Source organism: Hippoglossus stenolepis, chromosome 4 (assembly GCF_022539355.2).
Source record: "Hippoglossus stenolepis isolate QCI-W04-F060 chromosome 4, HSTE1.2, whole genome shotgun sequence".
NCBI lineage: Eukaryota > Metazoa > Chordata > Actinopteri > Pleuronectiformes > Pleuronectidae > Hippoglossus > Hippoglossus stenolepis.
Genome location: NC_061486.1, coordinates 28,746,541 through 28,765,566, shown reverse-complemented (window position 1 = coordinate 28,765,566; position 19,026 = coordinate 28,746,541). Strand labels below are relative to the sequence as shown.

General features: G+C 38.6%; 1 protein-coding gene across 2 annotated transcripts in view; it reads right to left on the bottom strand.

The window, feature by feature from the left end:
- Positions 1-11,263: 11,263 nt before the first annotated feature.
- Positions 11,264-19,026, bottom strand: part of LOC118105857 (neurofibromin) — a 158,340-nt gene continuing 150,577 nt past the window's right edge. For both annotated transcript variants that reach the window (XM_035153829.2, XM_047339515.1), the window contains exons 54-57: positions 18,544-18,686; positions 18,358-18,404; positions 12,591-12,807; positions 11,264-11,556 (exon numbers count right to left, since the gene is read on the bottom strand). In XM_035153829.2, coding sequence (XP_035009720.1) covers positions 11,414-11,556; positions 12,591-12,807; positions 18,358-18,404; positions 18,544-18,686 — 550 coding nt within the window. In that variant the 3' untranslated portion in view covers positions 11,264-11,413. The remainder of the gene's footprint in view (positions 11,557-12,590; positions 12,808-18,357; positions 18,405-18,543; positions 18,687-19,026) is intronic.

The following is a 19,026-nucleotide window of genomic DNA, read 5'->3' as shown; positions in this document are numbered from 1 at the left end:
AACTTTTTTGTTTAAATTCTACAATAAAATATTATTTAAGCACTTTTACTTCAAAATGCTGTGTGATATTTAATCTGCTAGTTTGTTAGTAATTATGAATCATCATTTTGAAGTAATCTTTATCATTCATGCCAAGTAATATTAACTACCCTTCTGTATTGACTGCACGACCCGACACAATGAAGTAAAGTTTACTTGGGTAACTGGAGTGAAATTCGAAACCCTCCTCCTGCTCAGCCAGTGACGTCAGAGGACAGTTAGCGCTCCTTTCACACAATAGGTTAGACACTGACCAGAGCAGCAGCACCTGACCCAGGAGGACAGACAGCACCTGGATGATTTTATACCTCATTTGATGAGAGTTCGTGGATGTGAAGCCACTGGGGTAGGTTTTCTGCTTAATTTACTTTGTACATTCATGTTAGTTCATCTGATGAAGTCAGTGTGAGAGTAGGCCACAGACTACTTTGCTAGCATTAGCTTAGCTTGCTAGCTATTATCATTCTGGCACATGTGCTGCTTTTCTAGACACACACCAGCTCATTTTTGTGGACATGTTTTCAGTTGCTGAAGAAGGGGTCCCAATGGTGTAAGCCAGAGGTCTTCAACAGGGGGTCCGCGGCCCCTAGGGGGTCCGCGGAGGTACTGCAGGGGGGTCGCGAAATTTTTGGTTTATTAGACAATTTTTTATATATTTTTAATTAAAAATATATATTTTTAATTAAAAAAAATTGTGTGACTTTGGGAATCTGAACTGTCCCTAAAACACTGAAGTCTCACAATAACACAAACAAAAATATGTGGTTTCTCCTATGGCGTTTAGTTGGTCTTTTAACTTGCTAAAATACCTTTTTTGCTTACCCCGTCCATGGCACATCATTGCTTAGCTTTCATGCTGTTTCTCCATGTAGCGAATACACTGACTATTGATAAGGACCTCATACAATCACACATAAAATTATCCAAACTAACCCTTTAAGTATGTATATGCAGTTCATTACTTAGCTTCTGTGCTTGTGCCCGTCTCTGCTTCTTCTAACTGGGGATGTGCTGACCACTATCTACTGTAGCTAATTCACTGACTACAGAAAAATACCTCATACAGCTACACATTTAATAATCCTATCAAACTGTTTAAGAGGTAAAATGCATCAGAAAGGTCACATGTCCTATTTGACAATGTTTTAGTGTGACTAAGTGTTTCAAATGAAAGTCTGCGGTAGCTGCTAGCACTGATTTAGATATGTTTAATGCCCACCAGATTGTATGTGTAAAAAGCAACCTCTTACATCAGTGTTGAAGGGGGAATAAAAGGTGCTGTTTCTGTAAAAACATCTGTTATTTCATGTTTTATAGTAAGTCTTTACTTAAAACAATCGTATTGACAAAAGTAGCTCATGTTAAAAATGCAACAAATCCATAGTATAATAGTGCTGTAAAGTATATCAAATAATATGTAAATATTACTTAGAAATGTCTGGATATAAAGTAAATAAAAGCTAGTTAATTTAAATATTTTCAAAATTAGATACAAACTTAGTTTAAGTACAATTTACTAGCAAAATGTGAGTATATTTTATACCTAAGGGTTAAAATTGCCAGTAAAATCTACTTAAGTATTCTGTATCTACCAAGTCTTACTAGTAAGTAAACTTTACTTGAGGATTTCCCAAGTAAAAATTACAAAGAATTTCTGAGTGAGAATTGTTACCTAGCTTCTGTTAAGTAAATGTCACTCCAAATTTTTCTCAGTGTGAGTAGATGAGTGAATTTTCAGTGGTCATTTTTGATGATTCACACGAATCTTACATTATCACACTCCTCCAAGAGGATTATTCAGACGGCGCAAATTATATACCTTGATTATGAAAAGTTGTGTTCTTAATAATTTTTTGTCACCAATGATGCGTGGCATCAAATTTCAATTTTTCACCATGAAACAGGACGTTGTTGTAACTTCAGTGCACATTATCCAATCTGCACCAAACTTTATATGTGAGTCATGGCCTGAACACATCTACATACAAATATTCTGTCATAGTCATAGCTCCCCCTACTGGCAACGAGAAATAACATGTTTTATACTGTGATATACTCCTTCAAGCAGGTGGACCACATCCAGCTGACGAGAGAGACTTTGACAATGGCAAGTGACGACTCCTACACTGTAAGTTGACCATATAATGTATATGTTTACAATGTTTTCTTGTCATGTGTTTTTTTTATACCTGTCAATCTTAGCTAGATTAGCTATACAGGGCAGTCAAAACTAAATTATCCTGTTCGCCCATTATCCCGAAAACAAAAGCCCACTTCTCTGAAAATACACACCGTACAATGACATGTGACTTATTTCATTTCACAATTATTTAGTAGTTTGTAACTCTTCTTCCTTGTTTCAACCCGACGTAGACCTCAGTTATGAACTTCCCCTCACTGATGCCAAGTGAAGCCAGTGAGGTCTGGTCAGGAGCCGCTGCTACTGGAGGCAGAAGATAGAGAGGACGAGCTAGAGGGAGAGAGTCAGAGTGAGGAGACGAGAGTGCAAGTACGAGTGGTACACGAGGCAAAGGATGGAGAGCTACACAGAGAGAAGAGAGTGCAAGTCCTGGTGAGAGAGGTGGCGGGAACCAGAGAGAGAAAAGGAGGCAGAGGCAGAAGATTCAGGGAGAGAGGTGCTAGAGATGCAGATCAGGCCTGGATTACTCAGATATTTTTACTTCTAAATTCAGATAAAACTGAAGTCATTGTACCTGGCCACTTCAGAGAGACATTCTCTGACCAGATAGTCACCTTGGATGGCATTAGCATGGCCCCAAGCTTTGTTTGACCGGAACATGTTATTTTACCAACACATAAAACAAATCTCTAAGATAGCCTTCTACCACCTGCACAATATCAAGAAAATTGGAAACGTCCTGTCTGAAAAGGATGCTCAGTTCATGCTTTTGTTACCTCGAGACTGGATTATTGTAATTCTTTATCATCAGGATGTCCCAGTAAGTCTGTGAAAAGTCTCCAGTTGGTCCAAAATGCTGCAGTTTATAGGAACGAGAGGAAGAGATTATATTCTGTTTTACCTTTTCTGCATTGTCACCTTGTAAAATCCCGAATGGAACTGAATTTTACCGGGATGCCAGCACATAAAAGGCATAAAAACAGGCAAGAACAGGATAGCATAGCCAATATAAACCGATACCTCCGGGTAGTGAACAGTATAATCTGGCGACAAGTGGAGGGAAGACCAGGGTTCTTATACTGCCTCAAGTGAATAGTGAGAATCAGCTCCAGGAACCAGCAAAGGAGAAACTATGCCCATGCCCAGACCTGCCATGCCAATCACACACACAGTCACAAATGCTAGACCATTCAAAAGACATTAATACTTACTTACACACTAGAGATGCACGGATCAGCTCCATCCAACATCCAACATCCAAATCCATATGTATGCTTGACTCATCCACCCATCACCCACCCAAAGTTATTATTTTCTCCAACTCAACCTCTACTGGAGATAATATGGTAACATATTACACTTAAGAAGGCTGGTTTCAATTAATTCACATTTAAAGCAACATGCACAACACAGTGGGAGGTACTCTGCACAGACAGCACCAATCCTCCAAATTTTTCAGGTGAGAGATGGAGCAGTGGGGTGCAGCAGGCAGGGGCAGGAAGTGACGTATTAAATCAGCTGCATAATGTCATTTTGTTTACAGCTCCTCCAACACTGTCGTCAGCTATTATCACCACAAACTCTCTTGACATCTTCGTCTGTGCCTTCTACATGTGTGACACAACTATTTCATGGGGAGGTATTGTTTTCTTTTCTTTTTTTTCTTTTTGCGTCTGCCGCATTTTACAAGCGTCATCAACTCCCCCCTACTCACTCGTGGTGATTACAGTGGGGGATCTCCTGGATTTCTACAGACTTTATTGTAGGAGGCCAGGTGGATAAAGTCAATAGAAACTGCAGAGCGTCTTACTCGGACATTTGCGTTCACACATGCATCTCCTCCGAAGAAAATACAGAACAACTGCGGAGTCCAGTGCATGTCTGAAAGCAGCTAATCACACATCAGCCAGGGTGCACACCATGACAGTGGTCAGTCCCTTAAAAATTACAGCCTGTAGTGCACTATCAATCCACCCCAGCTAAGCTGCTAAAGTAGGAAATTCAATGGAGTAGGGTTTACTCTAACACTGTGAGAACCCTGAAATAAAGACAGCAGTCGACCACAAGCGTCACTTCCACTAACGGGATGGTCCAGAACATTTTTATTTCAGTGATGATTGTGCTAAAAGAAGAGCTGGTTTCGGCTAAACTGCTACTGCTCCCCAGGTCCTAGCCCTCCCTGTGAGTAAGCCAGTCACGTTTGCAATATGATGGCCTCTTGGCCTCTGACTTACTGTTTGAGTTTGGTTTGAGTTTTGGGAACTGGGAGTGACTGATTAAAGTGATGCTTGACACCTGAGTGGGTGCGAATTCATCCCTATCTATGGGTGCCTTAGCATTCACTCTCTCTCTCCTCCCCTGGTAGGTTGGTTGGTTTGGTTTGATTTGGGTTGTTATGTATTTGGTATAGTTACATCTCAACATAATCAAACATCCACAAACATTACTGATTAACTGAAGGACATATTTCTTGCTAATTTAATGTACTTAAGGGGATCCCCGCTGGCTTCTAACATGTGACACACACAAAGATGAGAGAACAAAAAGAAAACAAATATATCCCGGTGAAAAAACAGTGACTCACACGTAAAAGACACCGACAAAGATATCAAAAGAGTTTGTGGTGATAGGGGATGACGACAGTGTTGGGGTATTGTAAACATGATCATGTGATCTCGGCAGCGGAATTAATACATTACATCCTGCCTCCGCCTGCTGCACCATCTCTCCCCTTAATAATGCGGAGGATTTGTTGCTGTTGTGAGCGCGTCTGTGCAGAGAACTTCCAGCTGCCTTGTGCGTAAAGTCCGGACTCAATTCTCCGGACTTTACCAGCAGGTCATGTATGAAAACGGCTTGTCTTTCTCTCGCTTGTGCAAGCATACACTGACACCGGCTCAGCTTACGTCTTTGACCCGCATGATGATCGATGATCTTTTCTTAAACTAGTAAAAAAAAATCTTCATAGCTACGAGCATTCATTCTTTTATTCAACCCTCGGACTCCACTCGCTCTCTTCCTCTCTCTCTTGCACTGATATGAAGACACAAACACACGCACTTAGACACATACAGTATCATCGGACACAGGTGTAAACTCAGACTGGGTAAAAACTAACTTATTTTGGTCTTCACCAATACAAATGTTATTTTTTCATGCAAAGTGGTGAAGTGCAATCCGATCAGATCAAAGTTTTGGTTGGTTTTATTCAAAACGATAATCCCCCCTCCAGCCTCTGAAATGCAATTCTTACTTCTAGACCAGCAACTAGTTGGGTCTACTGTGGGACCAGTTTTTCTGACTAAGAGACAGTTCTTTGGCCGTCTAAACACAGAGAACTGGTTCCAGATTAGGCAATGGCTCCAAACAACAAGTGGGTCCACGAGAATTTCTCCACAAGCATAGTACTCCAGCCTGACTGATATATCAGTTGGCTGATAAAATTATCGGTTGGCTGATAAAAATTGGCAGATGTGAGCCTTTCATAGACATATTGCTATCTGCGTTATGTCTGCTGGTATGGAAACTTACGGAGTACACAATGCATTTCAAACACTTGTTTGCACAACACTGTTTGAAATGGTGTTATTAAATAGTTTGTTTACAATGAGTGTATTCATTCTCTTCATGTAAGTTTTATATTTGGTTGTATTTCAGTTTTAGTTTTATTTAAAGTTATTTATGATAAAGTATAAGGTTTAATTGCAAAATATCATGCCTCAATTACTTTTCTTTGTCAGGAGGATATCTTATTTATTTAATATATTGGCCGATAAATCAGTATGAGAAACGTTTTTCTCGCTAATATTGATATCGTCGTCAGATCCCAAAAATAAAAATCAGTTGGACTCTGCATGTTAGAGTCTGCTCTTGTTTTAAAACTGCTGCAATCACAAAGTTTCCTCTGCAATTTCAAAGTGGAGGATAAATACGATGTAGTCGTTCTGCTGGGTAGGCTACCAGGGCTGTCTTGTGACGTCTCCTACCTCAAACCAAAGTTCTGACTGGACCAACACATGTCTTTGTTGGAGAACAGAGTATACATTGATTGTAAAAATCTGAATTTGAGTTCAGCTTTTAAACTCATTTACATTCATGTTGTGATTTGATGTAACAGATTTCAGTATTCCATTTATTTAGTCTCAAAATTCACACATAAAAAAAACCATGCCCATACAAGCGCAAAACCATACTCGCGAAAGAGCAGCATTTCAGCATGTCTGCCTTGGTACATGTATGTGTGCGTGCATGTGTGTAGATAATGACTGAGAATACGGGTTTTGAATGCTTTATCATGAATGACTTGTGAATAGTTAAAAAATCGATTAAATCAACTGAATAAATGCACCTGTTTGTGCGCATCTTCACTCCCAGAAGCACAGATAAAGGAAAATGCACCCTTTTGCACAAAAATAATACTTCACACTGATGAAATGTCTTTACAATCCGCGTTAGGAGCCTTTACTGAACACAAACATATGCGATAATGTGAAAAAATACTGGATATCACAGTTTTATATTCACCCACATTGGTGATGTTGCTCAACAGTTGGGGGGGTCAGATTACATGGAAGTCACAAATTGTGTGTGTAAAGTGATAGATAAGCCACAAGAGCAGAAAGGCTTTCTAGACGTGTAAAATTGTCACATTCCTCACACCTTTGTTTTAATAATAGTATTTGTACAGTAGAAAATATGATTACTTGTATGATTATATGTATTGTCCTCACAATTTTATGATCACGCATTACAGTTAATAAAACTGAATATATTTCATGTTTCAACTAATATACAAATACAAGTAGAAATGAGGTTTTCAGAACTAAAGCAAACCTTACTCATAATACTTTGAGGACACAAAACTAGAAATAAAAGTATGTAATCAGTCAAATTACTTAAGTCATAATTAAGTATGTAACTTTGTTGATAGTTTTATTTACTAAAGGTCTGAATTTACAGTCGATGAATATTGTAGATGGAATAGTATTTACAACACTGATAAATCTGAAGTTTTAAATAATAATGAAAAAAAACCCAGCTTCCAGCATATTTAACCTTCACAAAGTAAAATCATACTTTTTTGTTTATCTTGCTGTGTTGAAAAATAAAAGCTTGTTTGTGTCATTCAGATAGATTCAACCATTGTGGAGAGAAAAACATTTTATTACTAACACAGGAATAGTTCAATTTGTATATTATTATACAGAAACTAACTGCTTTACAAAAAACTAAATGATACAATATCACATGTATGTACAGTGTAGTAAATATACCATCTCAAATTGTACACAAAGTATTTACAATTATCACACATACTGCATTAAAAACAAAGCTCAGACTAATACTCTACAGACATTAGATTTTGCATAACATCAAATAAAACATGCCACCCTTTGAGGTTTTGTTTTCATCTTTACAAAGCTATGACTGTTTTTAAATTAGTGCAAGTCAACCACTTTTTTAAGAGGTTAAGGATACATAATCCTTAGTATTTCCATTCACATACCAATATAAATAGAACCTGGAAACAATGGAAATTGATAAAACAGTGCTTAAATAAAGCTTGCCTTCAGATTATTCCTCGTAGCGTTTTGTTACATTCGCCAATTGTGTTATTTAGGCTTTGGACACTTCTTTGAAGGATATCAGGGAGAATAGCTTTAATAACAGTGCCTGTGAAATTGTTTGCGAGGGATGGATTAAGTTTTGTTCTGTTTCTGTGGAATCTGACACTGAAATTTGATTAAATATATAGCTTCAGCAGCCCTGACATTAGACCCGAAAAAGTAGTGACCTCTGTAGTGATCCATAACTGCTACACGCATCCTGTGTTGGAAAATATGACTTTGACAACTTAAAGGTAATGACACTACATAAGTGACTCAAGGGGTAAGCCTATTTACATGAGGAAGGATGACTCATTTATTAACACATTAGCTGGTCAGTGTGGTCCAGCTGTTTTTTTTTTGTTAAAGTTTGAAAAACCCCACATTAAATAGGACTTGTGGCACATATAAGTTATTACCTTCCAAAACAGACAAGCTGCTCATCACTCACACTTTTATGTAGGGCAAGGTGCTGACATTGACCGGTTTTAAACTTTTCTTTTGTCCAACTAAGCTACACCATCAACACCTTCTAAGTGTTTGCTAATATCCCCATTTGTCAGATTCATCTCTCTGTGACAGGATGCTGTTTGTCCTTTTGAGTGTGACCTTTGCAATCAGATGTATTAAAGACACATTACACAATGTAGTTTAGTTAAAGTATATGAATCCGAGTGGCAATCATCCAGTTCTTTGAAATATTCAGATATTTTACCTGTGGAAAAAAACATTTTGAGTTCGAGTCCTGATTCACAGAGCAAATCTGAGATAAAGGCCAAAACGAAAAGTCAGGATTCTTCAGGCTACGATCCACTTCCACAGCTTTAAGTGGACAAGCTAATTTATTCTCTTTAGTATTAAAACACATTTTTCCCTTTATGCTGTTCTTTGGGCCTGAACTACAAAATATTATTTCTGAGGCTATCTAATGAAAGTACCCCTCGCCATAGCATTCATCTCGTGAATGTTTCGAACCTCCATGGACTGAAAAAAACAACTTAAACATCTCCTCAGTCAACTATTATACAAGAAAAACTCAAGTCGTAAACTGATTCATACATGCGTCCATACACTCACATGAACACTGAATGAGCAGCAGAAGTATGGAGTTGTTACTGACAAAAAAAAATTAAATCTGAGTTGTGCAATACCTGACTCTTACCATGCATACATGATAAGGCAGGATAGAGGCATTTTGACAAATAAACCACATCTGAGGTGTGGATGGAGGGTGCTAGTGCAGCACTGATAAGCATATCTCATTGTGCACCTGGTCAACTGAACAAAACTCAATCTATGGAAACGTGTTCACAGCTGCTACCTGTCTGCCAGTTTACAATAAACCAGTGTGTTGAATCTGTCAGTAGGTCTCTACTCTCTAGGCAGCCATTAGTTTCCAGATATTTTAGTCAACCTGCTGGCTGACATAATCCATCACAATGACCATCATGTTGTTGATGTCAGAGTTACCAATTAAGTCATACCAATGTAAAATTAACTGCCAACACAAGCAGTTTTGATCCCATCATTTCATGTTAAACGTTGCAAATCAGCTGAACATTTTACGGTGTAAAAATTAAATGCTCTCTGGTGGACAAATTCTGGGATGACACTTAACAACCTAAAACATAATTTTTCCTCTTGACATTTCATCTGTTTTTGGTCATGGCGATGTGTTGGGTTCTGCCTCACATTGCCTTGTGTACGGTGTACGGTAGAAGCACATGCAGTTCTAGAATCTCTGTAAGATGTTTAATAAAACGTGATGACTAAGCCAATGACTGCCTGTAAGTTTAGAGAGATGTTCAGAAAAAAAATCTGAAATACTACAGTCTTCTTCAGAAAACACTGATTATGTGTAGCTGAGTAGTAAATGTGCCCAGAACAGTCGTTGAAAGTAAACTACTGTTTCCCTCTACTGTAACAGAGCATGTGCTCTGGGGGTACAGAGGGCTGGTTTGAAAATCCCATCTGCACCACCAATAACCTGGGGGATTATAATTACAGATCTTAAAGGAAATTCACAATTTCACACTCACTGATGAATCAATTGACGCATTCTTATTTGTGGGAGCTGTGGAATCTCTTGAAGGGAGGGCGCTGAACTCCCTACTGATGTTGAGTGTTCGTGTTTCACATTTCTCAACCCTGCGCTGGAATTAGAGAATACATGAAATCAGAAAGAGTTATTTTCAGAGTGAAATGTTTGTAGCTGAAAGAACATTAAGAAGTCCAGGGATGAAATTAAATGTTTGGTTAGATTCCTTGTCCTGGCAACGTCTTTGATCAGATTATTATTTAAGGCTAACTGATCAAGGCTTTTGAGAAATGTGGCATATATTTTTTTACCACACAAGGAGTCAAACTGGCTTACATTGGTGATCAATACTATATTTCTGAAGAAAAAATTGTTTTTACTCTGTAAGGGCTATACTGAAAACTGTCAAATCTTCTTTTAGGTAAATTTTTCATTTAAAAAGACCACAGGGATAAAACGTCTAACTGTGCATTGGCCCTTTTTTATTCAAATGGTCACTGGAGGTCATTAATATAAGGTAATTATCACATTAACAGTGATGTGTTGCTCCTGTTCACTGTAAAAAAAAATCAAATTGGTGGTTGACAAATGAGTTGAGGATTATTGCCTGTTACACTTTTTTTTTCACTGTGTAAACAAATCAAAATGCTTTGCTGCTGAAAATTCAGTTCATACTAAATGTAACCTACATTAAACAACTAAATAGGTTAATAAAAGCAACTGCACAAAAAACAAACAAAAAGCTTGGCGGTATTTACACTGTTGTGTTACCCCTAGTCTTTTACAACCTTCATATTTAAACTTTGAAAGTGTTTTAAAAGATTTGTGTAGCAATATCTAGCAATACAGGATAAATACTTTTAGGCAATAGGGTATATGGATGATTGTATATTTGACGATCATTGGAGGCTGGTCATGACACAGCTTGTGTGAACATGTGGTGATATGGAAGGCTCACCTCCATAATTAGTACCTGTTCTTTATCCTCAGCAAGGTTTTTTACTCTTTTACTTTACAAATTGTACACAATGAAAAACCCTGACCAAGGCACACCATGGAGAAAAAGTCAACATTGAAATTAGCACTAGGGACTGGTTATACATAATCTGTCTATGTAAAATATGTACAGAAGTGGGAGAGGGGGACTGACATGTCAAAGCAGGACCGGGATGAATGTCTCATCATTTTGGATCATGTCACTGACAATAACTGTTTAGTCATGAGAAAGGCAAATGGATGTGGTACAGTCAATACATGTCCCAAACTCAACCTTAATGTCCAGTTATTCCAAAAGACTTATCTCCAGATACAAAGGTAATAAAAACAAAAGATATTGACTGCAGAAGTGAGGAACAATTGAACAGAACCTTGTCCTCCACCATAGGCTGGCTCACATAAAATATTTCAAGCAAAACTCTCCTCAAAGCAGAACACAATATCACTTGTTCTACTGCCAAAGCAACAAGCTTGAAGAGGGAGGACATTTTAAAGTCGAGTGCAGTATGAGGCCTTGCAGACTGAAGGAGGGGCAGAGAGAAAGAAGAGATGGAGGAGGTTGGGAGAATAGATGGGATGGCATTCCCTGGTGCATCAGACAATCTTCTTGATACTGGGTCTCTTGAAGCTGCCGGCACTGCGCTGCTTCTGGACCTGACTGGCTGAACCGTGGCGAGTGCGACCCCCAGTGGACAAAGCAGAGCTGGGGGACAGCTGGACATTCTCCTTGTCCACGCCTGGAGGACCATAGGGAACACACAAAAAATACACTGTTTTAAAAGCTTGACATGAGGCAATTATCCACTGTTTGTGACCAGTTCAGGACAGCATAACATTTTTTTTAGATTTGAGTTTCCCCTAAATCAGAGGTTCCTAACTGGTGGCTCAAAGTGAACTGCCAACTCCTTCTCAGTGGGTCACAAGCGTAAGGGTCAACATCATGCTTCAACTGTTTACTTCGAAGTGAATTACTCAACAGTGTTGTCATTCCTAAATGTTCTATCCTGATACAAATAGAGTATGATCTAAAAAATGTACACAAGTAGCCTAAGGATGCTGTTTCTGTCAGTGAAAGCAGCTCATAGCAGAGATGCAGAAGAAACTAAAACTCTACATGTCAAAGGATCAAACACAATATATATTAATTTTGGTTTTATTTACACTGGACACAAAAGAGAAAAAAAATATTTTATCCAGTGAAGTGCTGACACTTTATTTTCAGCACTGCAGCCATATGTTTTTATATTTCCTTCCTTTTACATACAAACTCAAATGTTTCCCTCCGACTGTGCTGACGTTACCTTATTATTTCTTCACGGACTGTAAAAAATATTTATTTTCTCTCATACGGTAGCAGTCCGACATCAGTAAGCAAATGTCAAAAAAACAAAAAAGTGACATCTCTTTTCAAGTGCTAATCACACTTGAAAAACAGTACTTCATTCATTTTTCTCCTGGTTCCAATATGTCTTAAACAATATATCTTGCTGTGTCATAAGTATCTTGCTTTCTCCCTGCATTTATTGAGGCAACATGACCATTTAGAATCCATCTCTTCTGGAGTTCAGGGAAACTGGATATCATAGTATAAAAGTGTGGATGTCACCCGTTGAGTAAACATCTGATAAACATCTTTAATGACTTGAATATATTTAGAGGTCAAGAGAGTTATTAAAAAACAGGAAGCCTAGGAGGAGAAAAGTGTAATTGCTCCAGTAACATTTTCCATTCAGGGAGTGAGGGTCTGTCTACATGTGAGACCTAGTGAGACCTGGTGAGTGCTGCGAAGTGGCCAGTGAAGTCATAGAGTTGGACAGGTTGAGGTTGGCAGTGATGCTGAGCTGGCTCTGACTGGTGGGCGGGTAGGGGGAGGTGGGCGTCCTCAACTGCTCCTCTCCTCGCTCCTCGTCAGCTGTCGGCAGGTAGCTATCAATCAGTGCCTCCAAAAACTTAACAATCAGCTCGGCATAGTCTGGTATCTGGGTTTGCTGCAAGGTTAGCAGAGAATATGAAAATAGTTTGAGTGATGTGAGTTTCAAACAACAGTGTTAACACTACTAATGATCTAATATGTGTTCAGTCAGTCTAATCAAGGTCTGTACCAAACCAAGAATTTTGTCAGTCAAATCATATTTGACACATACAACTATTAATATGAATTATTAAAATGCACTCTGTGGGTTTTCAGAGTGAGAGTGATGATGATGTAATAGAGTTGACAAGGCAATTTATTCCTTCAAGCTAATGTATCAAAAAATGGTAACAATGTATTAAGATGCTGAGCTGTAAATTCACCAATTCTAAGCAGAATGAAGAAGTCTGACCAACCCAGATTCACCCTCGGTCTGGGTTTGCATTGCAAACATCTTCAGCAAGCAGACAGAATCACTTGAGTAATGTTTTTACCTTGTTAAGCAGTATTATGCAGCTAGTTCTGGGAACCAAAATGCCCCCAGAAGTAAACTACTACCCAACTTGAAGAATCTCAGTTGGCTGTTTTCAACTAGTGATTTGAATCACTGACTCTCAGGGGGGACTAGTTTAATCTGATGATTTCCATCCATATTATAAGTACTGGGAGAGTCCCACATCAGTTGTGCTTTTCAGCTAATTTAATCTGATACCAAATAATGTATATACTAAATTGAAGTGCTGAGTCTCAAGCTTAATGTGAATGTTTACATTATTATAGATAGAACTTTGTTGGGAATGTGACCCTTTTTACACAACCCAAAGTTAAGGGCAATGGTTGGCTAAAACTGGCCCGCCAGATAATTTTGATAAGATTTTGTTTATATTTCACAATATCGGACAGACACAAAAATGCATGGGTACCACGGTTTCCAATCTCCTTCGTGGGAGCAACAGTTATTGAATCCTAACCTCTTCAGCAGTATATTTACAAAGCAATGGTAAAATGTTGGTATTTTGGCTGCAAATGCTCTCAAATGCATTCTCAATGTGTCTTGATTGTGTCCACTTATGTTAATGTTAACACAAGGTCGGAACGGAGTCTTAGACCTACAGATTGTGTCGGATCGGTCCCCAGAACGAAAATTTTAAGGAACCTATTGCTTTTGAAGAGATTATTATTAGGGCAGTAGATTTATTGGAGATGAAAAATTATAATTAGTTACATGTAACTGCTTGGTTTAAACAAATAATTAATAATGCTAGAGAAAAGCAAAAACTCACGAGAGCATTGACATCTGAGGTAATCATTTATGCAGAGCCTTATTGAATTCAAATAACCCAGACCCATTTTTTTTTTTTTTAATGTCAGGGTAACAAAAATGGCATGCCTACTAAGAGTGGGAAGCAGATTACAGATGACTAGCTGAAAACTTGAATAAAAGCCTCAATGTATTGTTTCTACCATTTTTTCTAAGTTGACAGTGAAAAAATGTCATCAACAAGTGATGCCTACTGGTCTCCAAGACACCCTTAATAAAGTGAAAGAAGACAACTGACCCACAGTTGACGCAACTACTAATGAATAGCATTGTAAATGTTTCTCTAACCTGTCGCAACTACAAAATTAAACCTGCTCAGCAGATATTCAGCAATTATGAAGAAATCTAAATTATTTTCACATAAGTGGATGCAGTTATTAACTCTTCTCATCACTTACACCCCCACACAAGTAGCGGGTTCAGCGTTTTATAAAACTACCCCTGGAGTCAGTCTCTTCATCCAGGAGTGTGTTGCAATCCAAGCATACCTCTCCAGTGATGTCATATCACACACACACACACCTCAGTTATGAATTAACCAATTTTCTTGAGGGTGGGTTTTTGTATTTATCAAGTTGTCTTAGTCTCAGATGAGAGCTGTTAAGCTTATGTTGATAAGAAAATCATAGGCCATCATATGATATATCAGGAGGTAGAGCTGGTTTATCAATTGAAAGATTTGTGGTTTGATTCCCAGCTCCTGTGATAGCATGTCAAAGTGTCCTTGGGCAAGGAATGGAACCCCAAATTGCCCCTAGCGGCTGTGCCAGCAGGCTGGGAATGGGGTGTGAGTAAAAGACAATACACTTGGTATGGCAAACAATGTATAAATGTGTGTGCACCTTGAGCACTATATAAATGCAGTCCATTTGTCATGATAAGTGACATCATTAAGAACACACAATGCAATCAGAAAATGACATCATGGATAGTTCAAAATAGAATTGAAGGTATCTCTGCATCCTAAAATAGATTGAAAACAATTAATCTCATGGTAGGAAGTATTAGTAGTAGTCAGTATATAGTCAGCAAATGACATGATATAGTGTAATAATGCATTCACTTTTGCAATCAATAATATTACAGACACAATCTACATCTTAACTTCATGATGAATATTATGAAATGGCATTATTACAGTACAGCTAGCATTGCCTAATTGGGGTATATACAGCACCAGGCTTATTTGGCCTTTGGTGTAACAAAAAGGGCACAAAGGCCACTGAGTGAAATAAAAGGATTTGGAGCTTATTCAAAACAGAAATTACATGAAAATAATATTTGATTTCATAGGTCAAATTACTGGTAGTTAGATAGTAGTGAAGTGAAGCTTAAACATTGTGTTCAGGTGGCTGATTAACACATTTTTTTTAACACATCGACAAACCCTGACCCATGCATCACTACAGCCTGTTGGCATTTGTATCCTAATAACAAATCAGCAAGGAACTCACAAAATGCTTCAGCATACTATTTCCATGTTCATCTTGGGGAAGCTGAGTCCCCTCTTTAGTCCCTTATTAGCGCTGCATATTACTGTTACTATTTCAGGGGCGGCACAGGCAGCATGTACTAAAAATATTTTTAACTCAATGTTTACATTCATGGGTTCAGTTTACTATTGCTCATTGAAATCATGTTGTTGTAGTGGGTGCCTTAGTCCTAGTAGGTGAGCTTGACAGACTTCTGTCGGCTGTGAAGATCTCACATTCAGTAGGATATGTGGAGGAGGGTGGGGGTAGGTTGACCCCCAAGTCCACTGAAAGCTTGAGGTAGTTCACACTACATAATTTTAGCCCATTTTTTTGTTGCTTATGAGTTTTGGAAGTCTTAGACAAAAGCTCCAGATCGGAGCTAAATAAGCGTTCGATCAGCAGTTGCCAATCGCTATGTGTGAACTCTTTAAATACTGCAAGTAGGTTTCAAGCATGCTAAGTATCTAGATAAATCAGTTACAAATACTGCCAATCAGAGTGCAGGACGGGTTGAAGGTGGGGAAGGTACATGCAGTGGTGAGATTCCCCTCTGACTTTTACATTGCACATGTCTGTCTAAATCCAGGCATGGGAGGGACAGGGTAACACAAATTCACTGCAGCTCACATTAATTGTAGCGGGTTTGGGTCGGGTTCGGACACAAAAAACAGAATGCCTTTAGGGTTTTGGTCAGGCTTGGATTCCAACAGAAGAATGCGGCCCAAGCAACACTCTATTATATACAATTAATAACGACTACGAACCTTACAAAAATTTGCTAATTCTTCAAGAGTGGCTGAACTTAATATTTGATATGGTTGTTGACCAGAGGTGTGGCAAAATGGCTGAAGGGCATGCCCTCTAAGTACTACGTGTCACTTATGTTTGTGAAATTTGATATACCTATGGAACATCCCAAGACGTACAAAACAGCCTCTTGGAGCCATATCTTAATCCCAACTCTAAATAGATTTTGTATTCAGTCATTTACAGGGATCCTACTTTAACAAACTTCTCTTACAGAATTAGATCAACATACAATTTGGTCAGTTCAATCTAAAGCCTTTTCATGAATGCTGTTGTCATGCCACCACAATAATGCAGTCCACAGTTGTTGCAACTGACATATACTATGTCCAATCTCCCCTAAATTTCCCATGTTTGATAAGAGTCCTGGTATGAAGACATCCACATACCACTATGCAGTTGTAATCATAGCAAAACCCACTGGCAACATGAAATGACATGATCTCAGTTTTATATGCTTCTCCTAGTGGGTTGACCATATCTCCCACTGACATGGGCATGATATCTCCAGTGAGGCAAATGGGTGTATGTAATTGTGAGTGAGAGAGAAAGACAGTGACAATGACAGCAGGCAGAATATCTCTGCACACAGCTCTACAATGAAGCAACAGCACAAAACATTAAGTTTCAAATAATTCTGAACTTTGGCAAGGGAGGACAAACTGAACTGTACATTTTGTCTTCGGAAAAGTAAAGATGGCCGCTGAGCCTGGCATAACCATCCCAAGGCTGGAACTGTGTGCAGATGTACTTGGCATGGAAATCGACAGTTCATAAGATGGATCTGACACACTTTCCAGAGGGAGACTTGATGCACTATCAATGCCTTTACAAGTTCACCACCCTCCTTAGTAGCAGTAGCATACCTCATCCAAATAGCTCACTCTTTATTGAAGTCTGTCAAAGACAAGTGTCATGGTTGGCACATTTGTCATCCTACAGATTACAGACAACACTGATGGCTAAGGTGACAGCAGTCATGAACATAAGACCTCTCATCTCAAGTATCCTAAGATACAGAGTTGCCTGTCATCCTCACTCTTAGAGGGACTTCTGACCTTTAAGACTGGCACTGCTCATCACCTTCCTCCTGCTAACTTTGAAGAAGCAGACATTTTCAAAGAGGAATGCAAGATCAAAAGCCTGTTGGATACCTTTTGGATTGGGTGGAGATGCGAGTACCTTAAGACGCTGAAACTTTATCCCAAGTACCAAGAGAAGCCAAATGTTCCAGAGGGGAACGTTGTTCTCTTGAAAGACTACAGCTGTATGCTAGTGCAATGTAGCTATGCTAATGCTGTGTGTTAATGTATTTATGTATGTGCAGTTTAAACTGCCTTATTCATTATTTATGTTAAATAGATAAGGATTAGCAAGACAGTGGGGGAAAAGTAGCCAGCTAGGGAGGTGCAGGGGGATAGTTTTTATATATAGATTTAAAACAGATTTGTGACTACAGACAGACCACCTACGTTTTAACTTAAGCAATTGAAACAAAATAAATTCTGGCAGCTCTCTGTTTGTGTTCTCTCTGCACGCTGTTGTCAGTACTTGTCAAAGTCAGTTTGTGAAAGAAGAGTTGTCACTCTGTAACACTATACAGAGTACATAGTACAATCAAAGGTTCCAAGAACCCTTCAACTTCTTGCAAGGAAATGTTGGACACATTTAGCATATCAGTTACACTTGCTTTTACTCTTTAAAGCTACCTGCCTATGATAATGAATGCAATACTATTAAAGTACAAGGTCCATTCATCAACCTATTAACTCTATTGGGGTGACAGAAGAAGCTGGAGACAATGTTGCTTTACTCTTTTTTATATTATTGAACAGCTGGTGGACGTGGTAAGAACTGAAAACTGGACTTCAAATGATATGCATCCTCTCTGATACTGCTATGTGTATTGCATGGCAACAACCTGCAAATTGGTGTGGTGATATTGAATTTCTTCGTTGTAGATGGCAATTGTACCTGAGAAAAAAACATGTTTAAACCAACAAGAGGACAGAATTATTCATACCTTAGAGAAGGGTCCGGCAAACCTCCAAAGTCCATTGAAGCCAAAGCCTGTCAAATGAGAGGGAGGGGAAAGAATACAGTTGCATAGAGCTGTTAATATATTTCAATTAAATGTCAAAGCTTGATGTAGGTCCCTATTTTAGGCAGCAGGTTGTGGTCAGAAAGTAAAAATGTCAACATGTATTACTTTGTAAATAGGATGGCTGGTACTGTGGTGGCGATTCCTCATGGTAAACCACACTCTGGACAATGCCATGGACAGGGTTTAGGAGATTGGTGTCTTGGCACATGGACAGCACAGTGTTGATTTTTGAATCCAGCAGATTGTGGCTGAGGATGAAACATATATAAAACAACCTTTCATAAGTCTGTATAAATTTTCATCTGTAAACAGTTCTGTATATGCATGAACTCTGAATGCCCATTTCAAATGTGGCATTGGTGAAATGGGTGGTTTCCCTTTTGTAACAGCACAAGTATTTCTTAGATTTTGACTTTGTGACGGACAGGTAGTTAAATTATTGATTCATTGTATAGAAGCCAAAGGGACTTTATGAAATCACATTCAGGTACATAAATTAGACATGATCAGTAGGTATGTGAAAAGATCAAAGAGGCATAAACCCAGGGGAAACAAAACTGCAATGCAAGCAGCAATAAAGGGCCTTTG